Source organism: Orussus abietinus, unplaced genomic scaffold (genome assembly GCF_000612105.2).
Source record: "Orussus abietinus isolate OABI.00-Male unplaced genomic scaffold, Oabi_2.0 scaffold399, whole genome shotgun sequence".
NCBI lineage: Eukaryota > Metazoa > Arthropoda > Insecta > Hymenoptera > Orussidae > Orussus > Orussus abietinus.
Genome location: NW_019394818.1, coordinates 16940 through 29438, shown reverse-complemented (window position 1 = coordinate 29438; position 12499 = coordinate 16940). Strand labels below are relative to the sequence as shown.

Sequence of the window (12499 nt, the reverse complement as noted above, 5' to 3'; positions counted from 1 at the left end):
AATGACTTTCTAGCGCCCTCTTAGGAAAAGTAACGTCAAACTGACAAACTACGAAACCAACATACCGCATTGATTTTAATATCTACGGAAAATTTTGAATCACTTCGGTCGAACCATTTTTGTTTCCAACTTTTCGTTGTAAAAAGATACAAAACAAATCTGACGTGAATTTGCATTCAATCGATTTCGTTAAAACTAGAATGTTTTTATATTCCGATTTTGACTTTTTAATTTCTACAGCATTATTTCCTGCTTTTATTCAACATAAGTTTGTTATGATTTTGCGGTAGTACAGGACTTTTGATAAAAAGTACATACTTCCAAATTAAATAGTATATTTTAATATAACCATTTTTAAAACATTTTTGTAAGGAGATATCTAATTTTAGTAGAGGATTTTAACTGAAATATAGTTTCCATTGATCACAAAATCGTAAGGTTATATGATATCGTTGTAAATATGAATTATGATAAAATTACTTTTGGTCCCAGGGTTCAGGAAACTCGTCAGAGTTTCACGACAAATATACACTTGCATACGTACATATACGTACACGCGAAGCCATGGCTAATTTTACTTTCTTTTCGGTTTTATTTTGAACCATTATAACTATATCTGTTTGATTACCTGAAACTATTCTTCTTTACTATTTACCTAAATTTTACCATTATTCATTATGTTGACTACATCTACCTTGAGTAGTTAATTGTTTCCATGGTCATTTATTGTACATAGTAAGGGAGACAATCTTATTAATCAACAATGCATTTTATAGTTTATTTTTATAAATTTCATTGAACTGTACATAACATTGCAGGTTTTTCGTAGATTGGAAAATAATTTCTTACGGTGGACAAATCAATCTCGTAATTGCAATAATGGATTGAAGTTTCTAAGCATTGCACTGTATTGGGGATGCTTTGGAGATGTGACGTTACATGATCTCAGATGATATCTATTTATGTACCTATTTATATATATATATATATTTCTGAGACCCTGCCCAGAATAAATGATTCTTAAATACGTTGTACCTACGACCGAATGAAGCACAAAAAGTTAACGATGGCATAATAAGTAAAGAGTGTTCAATACTTTGTTACGCTATTCCCAACTACTTTTAAATTTTCACAATTTCTACATTTGAAAGTACACGTAAATTAATGGAATTGTCCACGTCCTTCAAATTCGTTCAAATGACAATATGAAGCAACATTCTTAAACGAAAGTGTTTTTCGCATAAAACAGGCAAAACTGTCTTGATGAGATGTATGTAAACAATCAATAAACATCCTTAAAATGACTCGAGGTAGTACCCAACCACTCAGACAGTATTCAAACTTCTTTAACATGAAATGCCTGCTATTAACTAAGTTAAAACATCAGCAGATTAAGTGTACGCGAAACAAAGATAAGCGACAGTCCTGACGTAGAAAAAATACCTTAAAGTGTTATTAAATACATATAAACCATAGCATTTGAAAAAAAATGTAAAGGAATCACAATACCTATATTGAGAAACAAATTTAAATGTTTGCATTTTTTACAATTGTGCTCTACTTATTATATGTTCATAATTGTTACGCAAATATTGAACTTAGCAGGAGATACTATAATGGGTATTAACGCACCAATGGCATAGAAATAATAAAAAGCACCCCATTAGAGATAACAATGAAATTTTTTTTTTTTTCTTTAACAAGGTTATGATATTTTTAAAAAGAACCTGTTTTTCATTTTGAATGATGCAATACACATGAATTTCATGCAAAAATGAATAAAAGAAAGATTTTATAACTGGAATATGAAACCACAAATATACCATTAGATGAAATTTCTGTAAGTTAGTATTAAGATGGATGTACTGTTGTTATATATCATAAATACATTTCAGTTTCACTGCTTTGACAAACAACGGTATTAAGATGGATGTACCGTTGTTATATATCATAAATACATTTCAGTTTCACTGCTTTGACAAACAACGAATCTTGGAACACTTTGTTGTGCTGCATATACCAAAGTAAGAACTTAATGTTAAAAATTCATTCGTTTAAATTGTAGTACTAAACCGCTACAAGGTCATTGTGTCATTTGACATTGCTTATAGACAAGTTTCATTTTATCAAAACGATTCTACTGTATACGCTTTAACGTGAGTACAAAATCGAGATCGCTATTTTCTTCAATCGAACAGTTGAAATGTATCTCCTTTCTTTTCACCCCTTATCCTCATTCAGGATACTCTGCACTCTTATGAGATTGAGATATGATTTAGGTAAGTTGCGACCTGCTGTCGCATTCATCATTTCAAATTCCGCAACATTTGATCACATTGCGATGTCTTGCGGGAATCTACTCTCATCTGATAAAAGTTCAATTCGCCATCAATGTAATCGTAAGTAAGTTGGGATGGCCGCCTAATTTATTAAATTTAAAAAATGAATAAGCATATTTCCCTATTTTATCCTTTACAAATGGAATTTAAAGGTTTTTGAGTGACGTTTCATTTGTTTCAAACCATGGAGCTATTAATCCGAGCACTTAAACTGAAATCGCTGGAAAATCTCTCTGTTGGGATTTAAAACAATTCTCCATAATTGAATTGTGTAGAACCAAATGAGTTAAATATGCAATCTATTATTTTAGTCTTTGTATCCAATCTTGAGATTAAGATCATTGACTGGTAAGCTATGTTTTATTTAGCTAAATTCCAAATTGTTTATCTTTTGTGAAAATATGCTCCCTCCAGGTCCAAGTATATTCTTAGGTACTTTGCTTCGTCATTGAGGTATTTGGTTGTCATTTAGTAAGACTGGAGAATTAATATCTTTTGTCATGATTTACCATTTTGGAAATTACACGTATAGTATTTTATGAGATTTGTAAAATATCAAATGCTTCAATCAGAGTAAGTTACGAGTGTAACGGTGTCATCTGCATACGTGGCAGTCATTGTTCTGAATATTGTGAGCAGGTAACAGTTGAAATGAATTTCAATTATTATCTCTGAACTGAAAAATGTTGCATCACAATGTCAAATCGTCAAGCTCCTTTATTAGTTCAGCTTCTTTCTTGATCTTATCCAGTTGATTAATTTCCAGTTGTTTTCCCGATGATAATTGCTCCTTTAATTTGGCTATTTGATCTAATTTCTGTAAAATAGTTATAAATGAACACGTAAGATATTTGCATATCTAAATTATGTATTAAATTTTGGACATACTTACACTCTTAATTTTTTTAATTTTCTTATTTTTTTCAGGATCATCAGTAAATTCAATATCGCGAACTGTTATGGTATTTTGAGCTTTTGCAACAGTACTATTGACTTGACCATTGGCAGTTGTATTACACAGTTGAGATTGAGATGCCGAAGCTTCTAATTCTTTTTTGGCTTTCTTAGCATCTCTTTTCTTTTTCATTTTTAATGCAGCTTTTGACAAATTTGCTAAAAATATTTACTCGTGTTCGTTAGAATACAAAATATTAAAAACTAGTCCATAATGGTAACAAAACTATGTTGTCGATAACCTACTTACAATCAGTCATAGGCTTGGACCCCAGCTCATCGTCATCGTGTAACTTAAAGGTTATTGTTTGTCCTCTTGCAGAGAGTGGCCTATATACTTCTTTTGAAGCTAATCGTAATATGATTAAATTGTAAAGTAATGTAGAATTTCATAGATCGGAATAAGAGTTGGAGCAATTTTTAAGTTGCAAAAACTTACCCTGTGGTTGACTAGGTGCAATGCCTTCCACTGCCTTATAACTAATAGGTTTTTCAGCAAAAGTATTCGGAGGATAAGTTTGCCATGCAACTTCCCACAATTCTTCCTGTTCGTTCCATGGGCGTTGATAAAGCAACGACCCAGAATAATGCCAAATTTTAAAACTGCAAATAAAAGCAATTAATGATCATACAATATTGATAAAATAATATCAAATGAATAGCCAACTGCACTCTTATTTCAAAATACTACGTACCCATTACCCATTCGTAATCTAGGTGCAGTGGTTGCGGTCATGAAATGTTCACCATCGGGTGACCATTGTAATAATGTGGTATCGGGAGCCTCAGTCTTAGCTATTAATTTCCTGTTATTTACATCCCATAGTTCTACATTACCACTCAGACTGCCAAACCCAGCTAAGATGAGAAGTACTTTGTGGTTAAGGATTCCGTTATTATAGGATACTAACTGAAGAGCAGTAATTGGCATAACTTATGAAACAAAATGAATGAAGAAATGTTACATGAAAAAGGATATTATTTCCATGAGGGTTATAGTATATACTGTTCCGAGGACTGGCACCAAATTCAAACACTGCTTCACATTTGAGATTAAATAAGGTTCCTTTGGCAGGCATGAATCCATAGACAACGCAAAATTCCGTATGTTTTGGCGACCAAGCAACTGCATGTATTGGACCTTCCTTACCTATCAATGTATTTAATGTTACAAATTAAACAATTACATAACGAATTATTGGCCATTGACCAAAAACTAAATACAATATATATAATACTCACTAAGTGTGACCATAGCCGTTTCACCTTTTGTACTAAGATAATGCAAAGTTTGTTTTCCATAATATGAAGCACCTGTTTTGTCAACCTCTGTACTAGTCATTAGTAAAGCACTTGTGCCATGCTGATTCCAATATACATCAACACGGTCAGCCTGAAGAAAAAAACATATCACATTGATTGATATCTATTGAAATTATATTGAAGATTTAAACTGAAACAATCGATTTTACCTGAAAGAAACTTTTTGTTGCTAAAACCTGGGATGCTTCAAATTTTGGATATTGAAATAGTTTGCCAAAGCTCGGTTGGCCAGATTTCCCTAAAAAAATAATTTATCAGAATCATAAAAAATTCTTCTGCATATTCTATGCATAACTGAAAGAATACTATACTTTAAATTTACATAATTAATAACATAAGAGATACTTTTTAATTACAGTATACACAATAGTAAATCATAAAGTTGCTTTTAAGATACTGCAATCAAATTTTATTTGTTTTATAGAACGATTATTACACGAATGAGAAAAATTATTACCAGGCATATAGCAAAGGACATTGTATGGAGCATTGCCAGAGGATATACTGAATTTTGCAATTTTAGCTACATTTATTCTATGTATCACTTTGTCAAAAATTGCACTTTCATATAAGACAACATTATTATTGATCAACATTCCACAAATCTTCTCATCAGTTGACCATTGTGGCTCCCTGAAAAAAAAATTTGTTATAAAAAGCTGTCACTACATTAAGCTATGTATTAACAACATAGATAATGAAACTTAAGCACATTACCAATTACTTTGTTTCTTTTGGACAAAACTTTTTACTAAATCCCCATTCTCGGATTTCCATATGCATAAATTTGGAGTTTCCTCTGGGTTAGCTTGTGATACTAAAATAAATCCGTTACGTCAAAATGGTTATTGAAAATATGCACAGTAATATGAAATTTAATTTGCATAATGTGGTTACCAAGAAATGGTTCCCAGGTCATAAGGTATGTTCCATGTGAAGAAAACTGCATTGCACAAACTTTTGGTCTATTGATCTCGGCGATAATTTTCCATGTGTCGCATAATACAATTTTGATAGCGATTCCATTAATCCATACAAAGTAACGTCCTCCAGGACTAAATAGCATAGCCCTACACAATTTGCTGTCATCTTTTGGAAAAGTGGTCACTGATTCGTACGAAGGTGGACCCTGGCTTAACCTTATACCGGTAGATCCTCGAACTGAAATTAAGATGTTAGTTTATCATTCCAGCTTTAAATGATTAAATTATTCATATTGATTTTAAAAGAATTCATACAGAAAAGATCTGTTCCTGGGATGTAACATGGTTAAAGCATTTTAACCAATCCATGTTGTTTCATTCATGGATTCAATACATATGTTACTAGAGAAAGGTTAATGCAAAGCATTTAATGTCTTTGGAGTTGAACGGTTACCTAATTGCATAAAACGTATCAGTTCGTTGCAATAAAAGACTAAGAAAAACATGAAATTTCAATGTTTAGGAAAATAATCAGCATCAGAAAAAAACACATTTTACATTTGATACAAACTTTTATCTTTGGAATCGTAATTTGATTTTTGGCTTCTTTAGGTAATAACCTTTACCCTTTCGGTATTACTATCTTGGGGTAGGTCAAAGTATTCTACCAAAGTATACTATCTGCTTGTAAACGCACTCGTATGCAGTTATGCCACATGACGTACTTTTGGTCAATCAAACGTGTCGTGTCACAAAAGGATGAGGTATTAGCGAGAGACTTTAGCCATTTAAATACAGAAAAGAAACTAGTATTTAAAAAGTTATAATTTGTAGATTGACTTGTATCACCAAATAATGCATTAGTTTAAAAATAATAAGAAATGCTTACCTGCAACACAAGGAACAGGTAACGCCATTTTACTTCCTCCGTCACCATGCGGTGACATGTATCGATAAATCTAGTCGATTCTACACGATTCCATTGAATAATCGAATTTTTGTTACCCGCGAAATTTTAAAACCGCCAAACGATTAAACTGAATTTGATCGATTTTCTCACTTTTAAACTAATACTAAAAAGTATAATTATTACGGCAAGTAATTAAACGTATTTTAGAAATACCCAATTACATTGATTCTGCTTATAGTACTTTTGTTATTTTTAATAACTATATTAACTATTCATAATGGTATTACTTATATCTTTCATATTTTAACACTCCTGAATAAGTAAGTAAAGCAGCTATTACAGCAATGTTTTATAATGCTTCAAGAAATAAGTACTCATATTCTAAAATATGTATCACAAAACACAATAATTATGTAGGATAATATTATTCATAAAATGAAAACGATCATATACACATTTCTACCTATTTTCATTGTAAATTACTTATTTTAAACTAGCCACCCTCTTAGATTTGCAAATTGTTAATATGTCATCCAATATTAATTTTTATAATTCTACATATTAATATACTTAAATAAAAACGAAAAAATGTATCATAGAATTTAATAGTTTTTAAAAACAATAATACATTTGATTTAATATTTCATAGCATATGATATTATCAATTTTTCATCGTTGTTGTTATATAATTATAACAAAATGGGCAAAAATTGTGTAACAACGCATGAAACAGAACGTTTATTCCAGTTAAAAAATATGTTACTCGTTTTAATAATGTGAAATACCCAATTTTACTTATTTATTTTTATATATAAATGAAAAATGAATAAATTGAAGTTTATGACAACTTGGAAGTACGCGAATAATGTTTCCATAGAATTTTTTATGACATCCAGACTGCCACAGACAAATCTTTAAAGATTCACTTACTTATTATTAAATAGTTCATAAGAAATCAGGTTTCAAAACAAAACATTAAAACGCCATATGCAATAAATATACCACAAAAGTAAAGATTATACTCTAAATATGTATTGAAAATTTTAATTCTTACGTTTGTGAAAATATGAAGGGAAAACAGCACGCAACAAATGACATATGTCTTCCATTACGCATGATAAATGTACAAACTATTATCTAAATAATAAATACTTTACTTCGGATTATAAACAAATGAATGTGTTATCTTTAACACGCGTGGGGAATGTACAGTACACCAAATGTATTATTCTTACACTTGTTTAATCTCAATTCAAGTAGCTGCTTGGTCCACTTATTCTTGTTAAAAACGTTTGTAAGTCCGTTTACTGTTTGTGTGAATCTCGAAAGATTTTATTTATGTTAAGCTTGAATAAATTTTATACTAAGCGCCTTGCCTACACAGTGACAATCTTTACGGATACTTTCTCGTGTAAAATCGCACACTTGTAAATGACACCGTTCCTCCCACTTTGGGCATGGCAACTTCATGCTTTAGGTAAACAAAAAACTGTCGATTAAAGTGAAAAGTATTCTGATTTACATTTCAGATATATGTATGACAATTGTAGAAGTGCATATACTAAATGAATCATAAAGAACGCTTTATTTTGCTTATTTGCTTTATTATTTGGCATTCTTTTGAGGTTAGATTGACAGGTACTCCCTCTGAAAAATTATTTTATTGATTATTACAATTATGTACATTTTAGAATGAAGCTTTTATTTTGTCTTATGAAAGATTATTTTTATACGTGCTATTGTATTCAAATATTTTGTAATACACTGCCTAAATGTTAATATTAAATAAACTGTTGAAGATTTAGATACTGTACTGCACTTAAATGCTTTTGATAGTTAATGTATAATTGATCTGCACCCAATCTTGATTGTTTAATAGAAATATTAAATTAAACAATCAATTTCTGTAGTACCAGATGTTTTACAACAAATGATTACTAATTACCACATCTTCGATCAATAAATTGGGAATGTATTTTTTTATGAATATAATAATAAGTAATTAAAAATATATTTTATTTTACAGTAATGTGGATGAATATGGGTTCGAAAGACCACAAGATTTTGATTATGGACCTTACGAGGAGTTTATGTCAGAATATTTAGTAGTGTTAGCCAAAAGAGCGAAGAAATGGTCCGAAATCATTGGGGAAGGAAAGTCTCTACAAAGGAGTATTACAATAAAGCGTTATATCCGTAAAGGCATTCCAGGAGAACATAGGGGAATGGTATGAATTATTTTAATACATACATGTTGATTGTTAATTTTCTAACATAATGTTAATTTTGTATAAATTAATTATTATTTAGAAATATATAACTTACTATATTTTAGGTTTGGCTAGCTGTGAGTGGTGGAGAAGAACTAAGAAATGCATCTCCTAATTTATATCAGAAGTTATTGGAAGGGCCACATAATCGTGAGATCAGTGATATTATAAAAACTGACCTACCACGTACATTTCCAGACAATATATTTTTTAATAATATAGAAAATCAACAGCAGCAGTTATTTAATATATTACTGGCTTTTGCTCATCAGAACACTAATGTTGGGTATTGCCAGGTAATCTATAATGAGTACAAAATAGGAGAATTAACAAAAAGCTGCATTAATATAATTTAACACTTTAAATGTACAACTTTATTTCTTTAGGGACTAAATTATATAGCGGGATTATTGTTATTAGTAACAAAAAGTGAAGAAACAGCATTCTGGTTATTGAAGACGATGATTGAAAAAATTCTTCCAGATTATTATACACCTACTATGGATGGACTCCTCACAGATATCGATGTTCTTGCAGAACTTGTCAAGTATGATGCTTGTATTATGTTTCAATGTGAAATCAGTATCACCATATTCTCTAGATGTTACTGAATATACTAACAAAATGTATTCTTTTTGTTTTAGAATTAAAATGCCTGATATTTACCAACATGTAACAGACATAGGATTACCATGGGCAGTTATTACCACAAAGTGGTTTGTATGTTTATTTGCAGAAGTTTTACCTATAGAGGTAAGAACATGAATAAATTTGTAATTTTGTCTACATTTAAACACACTCAAAATAAGAATAATTTTTTACACAGCCTGAATTTTTTTACAAAACTGATCTATGATATAAGATAAATTTTTCTACAACTGTGACATATTCTGCAATAAACCTAATATATTCATATTAGGTTTCATAAACATAATATATTCATATTAGGTTTCATAAACATTCAAAACATAATATATTCAACTTCTGAATTTTTTTGTTATAGACCACATTGCGAATATGGGATTGCCTTTTTTACGAAGGCAGTAAGATAATATTTCGAGTTGCACTAACTCTTATTAAAAGGAATAGAGAAAATTTGCTATCATGCAAAGACTTTTCAACACTAGCTGAATGTTTTAAAGAAATCACAAAAGACAGTATCGTTTTACGATGTCATGACTTTATGCAGGTACAAAATTCCTCTAATAATTATAAATCTTATCATTCCTCAATGTTGTATTTTCTTTATTTTCAGAGTATCTTTAAAGTGCCTGGATCATTTCCTGGAAGTTTAATAGTAAAATTGCGGACAAAAATTTCCCAACAACACATGGAACAGAAACAAGCAAAATTGGTGCGGTAGTACTGATTTCACAAAATATATTACTCACAAACATACTCTAGTCAAGATGGCATCAAATATATCTACTAAGTTTTATACAACTGCAGTCTTTCAAATGTATATAATTTTATTTCACAACATACTTTCGTTTTTTTTAAGTACATTGCATATGATGAAATTTTTTCAAGACTGGACAGAACGTGTATTTGTATACTTTGTACCTACAATCATATATGTTATATAGGACATTGTTGAAAATAAGCGCAAATCGCAGGATCGATAGGCTTTACCTGTTATTCATTTGTCTATTTCTTATGAATCAGTATTAGAGAACTACAAATGAACAAAAAAACAGGTATTGGTATTATAAATACATTAGAAATAAGTTATTTACTATCGCCTGTATTAAACATAAAACATGACTCGTGTCAGAAAATATGTACATCGAAATTGATACACTAATTTAAATAATTACTATATACTAATTGAATATAAATTCTAAAAGGTACTGTTATGATGATTTTTCAAGTAAATCTTTTGCTTCGTTAATTTTTGCTGCTAGATATGGAGAACCTCCGCGGTCAGGATGGTTTGCTGCCATTACCCTTTTAAATTGCTCTTTTACTTTTGCTTTGTTTGCAACTGGTGACACTCCTAAAATAAGACTTGCTTCGCGCTTGGTCATCTTCGATTCAAAACCACCTTTATAGTATTTTGTGTTTGCCAATGTCTAAAATAATCACATATATATAGTTTTTAAATTTTACACATGTATTAGTTAAATAACTTACCTGTGCGTTTGGCATATTTTTCATCAGAGATGGTAATTTCTTAGCAACATAACGTCCTGCAAACCCTATTGCAGCAAGTCCAATGCCTGCGACTATAACGGTACTAGACTAAGAAACAGAACTATATATCAAAATAAATTTCAGGTTTAACATGATAACCTTACACATATTTTAAGCGCTAAGTACATAATGACAAATACATTTTATACATTTACATGTTCAACGAATTAATTATTAATACATTAGTGTAATAGGACTAAATAGTATGAAAAAAGGAAACAAAAATGGCATTTCAGAATAAAAATATGCAACCTAACCTCTACTGTTTCTTAAAATGAACAGTTATGCAAAACTAAGAGTAATTTTATGTATTAACATAGAAATGAATTTCTATTTATTATCGGACTCTACGTAAAGTGTCCAGGTGACATTGTCATGAAAACATCTCTGAACTTCGTTTTGTAATTACAATTTTTAAAAATAGTTTGTCTTCTTTAGGCTGTCACGTTTTAATGAGCTAATTGTGTGGAAAAAAATAACTTTCCAGTTTTTAAGAGTAAATAAATCTCTTACAACAGTGTACTGTTCACATCGAAATAAATCTTCAATTTTCTTACCATTTTACCGTTTCACAAAATAAACGCAGATGCCTTCCAAACTTGATTGAAATAGACGGCAATGCTAAATAGCACGTGGTAGAACCTGGTAGAACCACGGACGTAAGAATATAGCCAGAGAATAACAGAGAATAATCTCGGAGCTCAAAACCAGCTTAGATCAGGGGGGGAAGCTGAGTGTAGGAAAGGGAGGGGTAGGACGGCCATATTGGTCAGTCAAGTTTTGAATGGTAAATCACCTTGATGTTTCCTATTTGCTCTAACATATTTCTTTTTGCCACTCCTCTACGTAAAACATAATTTTTATACTTCTTTATGGTACAAGTCATGCAGATTAGGTACATACATACAATTTCTCTTCGAATATTTTAGAACTCTTAAGATAGTTCGGATAAAGTCAGACATCTTTTATCTAGACTTCAGTTACGTGTAGTAGTCCGAATTCATTGGTATTATAGATTCTAACCTCAAAATTACTCCTTTGACGGGTTTAGTAAGGTTACTATTACCTAAGTCAACATGATAAAATTTTTGGTAAGCCATCAATCATAATCGACAACTACAAACGCAAATTCACTTTTAAAGATATTATTTGATTTCAGGTAACCTTGGGAATTGGAATTTATGCAGGAATATATATCAGCCAAAATTATGAGGTATCATGATGAGTAAATTTCTTTGTTATTTCTGAGTAAGCCTCACGAATAGGACACGGATTTTTGGTACTTAAAACAACAGATTCATGTCTTAAACTTAAACTCATAAAACAGTTTTTCATTTTCCATTAAAAATGTCATTAGTGAATTCTACTTTGTGATACTTAATAACTATATATACAATTAACAGTGTCGTAAGAATGAATTACTATCATTTAAATAAATTAGTAAGAGGTACGAAAACAATTTTCTTGATTTTTTACACATGTATTGAGTTGAATGGAAAGTTTGTGTGTTTTTAATGAAGTCTTTCTATATCCTATTGTGCACAAACTTTTTATTCAACCTAATATATATAAATATTACAGTCATGA

General features: G+C 30.4%; 3 protein-coding genes across 5 annotated transcripts; 1 reads left to right on the top strand and 2 right to left on the bottom strand.

Moving 5' to 3' along the window:
* Positions 1-773: 773 nt before the first annotated feature.
* LOC105698938 (eukaryotic translation initiation factor 2A) lies at positions 774-6492 on the bottom strand. Of its 2 annotated transcripts, none has more exons than XM_012423589.1 (12): positions 6429-6492; positions 5514-5777; positions 5334-5433; positions 5074-5249; positions 4766-4854; positions 4536-4686; positions 4273-4443; positions 3989-4163; positions 3733-3896; positions 3544-3642; positions 3232-3452; positions 774-3156 (listed from the first exon to the last, which is right to left on the bottom strand). In XM_012423589.1, exons 1-12 carry the CDS (start codon positions 6484-6486, stop codon positions 3031-3033), a joined length of 1794 nt encoding a protein of 597 aa, XP_012279012.1. In that variant the 5' UTR covers positions 6487-6492; the 3' UTR covers positions 774-3030. The 2 variants fall into 2 exon arrangements, with proteins under 2 accessions (XP_012279012.1, XP_012279013.1); XM_012423590.2 differs by lacking the exon at positions 6429-6492 and adding an exon at positions 6111-6210.
* A 1401-nt stretch (positions 6493-7893) lies between these two features.
* LOC105698923 (growth hormone-regulated TBC protein 1-A) lies at positions 7894-10162 on the top strand. Of its 2 annotated transcripts, none has more exons than XM_012423568.1 (7): positions 7894-7926; positions 8476-8677; positions 8785-9015; positions 9106-9266; positions 9364-9472; positions 9723-9908; positions 9975-10162. In XM_012423568.1, the coding sequence occupies exons 1-7, from the start codon at positions 7907-7909 to the stop codon at positions 10080-10082; spliced, it is 1017 nt and encodes a 338-aa protein (XP_012278991.1). In that variant the 5' UTR covers positions 7894-7906; the 3' UTR covers positions 10083-10162. The 2 variants fall into 2 exon arrangements, with proteins under 2 accessions (XP_012278991.1, XP_012278992.1); XM_012423569.1 differs by lacking the exon at positions 7894-7926 and adding an exon at positions 7967-8087.
* A 184-nt stretch (positions 10163-10346) lies between these two features.
* On the bottom strand, positions 10347-11620 carry LOC105698924 (mitochondrial import inner membrane translocase subunit TIM14). Its single transcript, XM_012423570.2, has 3 exons — positions 11470-11620; positions 10853-10960; positions 10347-10791 (listed from the first exon to the last, which is right to left on the bottom strand). Exons 1-3 carry the CDS (start codon positions 11470-11472, stop codon positions 10573-10575), a joined length of 330 nt encoding a protein of 109 aa, XP_012278993.1. The 5' UTR covers positions 11473-11620; the 3' UTR covers positions 10347-10572.
* Positions 11621-12499: the final 879 nt, after the last annotated feature.

What these genes read in the sequence shown, in the direction of transcription:
- LOC105698938 (XM_012423589.1), bottom strand. Translation starts at nt 6,486, where the DNA reads ATGTCACCGCATGGTGACGGAGGAAGTAAAATGGCGTTACCTGTTCCT. An exon ending in CAACAAAAAGTTTCTTTCAG is followed by an intron (nt 4,687 to 4,765) that starts GTAAAATCGATT and finishes TTTTTTCTTCAG; the next exon opens with GCTGACCGTGTTGATGTATA. An exon ending in CTATAACCCTCATGGAAATA is followed by an intron (nt 4,164 to 4,272) that starts ATATCCTTTTTC and finishes ACCACAAAGTAC; the next exon opens with TTCTCATCTTAGCTGGGTTT.
- LOC105698923 (XM_012423568.1), top strand. Translation starts at nt 7,907, where the DNA reads ATGGCAACTTCATGCTTTAG. An exon ending in ATGGCAACTTCATGCTTTAG is followed by an intron (nt 7,927 to 8,475) that starts GTAAACAAAAAA and finishes TTTATTTTACAG; the next exon opens with TAATGTGGATGAATATGGGT. An exon ending in CAGAAGTTTTACCTATAGAG is followed by an intron (nt 9,473 to 9,722) that starts GTAAGAACATGA and finishes TTTTTGTTATAG; the next exon opens with ACCACATTGCGAATATGGGA.
- LOC105698924 (XM_012423570.2), bottom strand. An exon ending in AAAATATGCCAAACGCACAG is followed by an intron (nt 10,792 to 10,852) that starts GTAAGTTATTTA and finishes TGATTATTTTAG; the next exon opens with ACATTGGCAAACACAAAATA.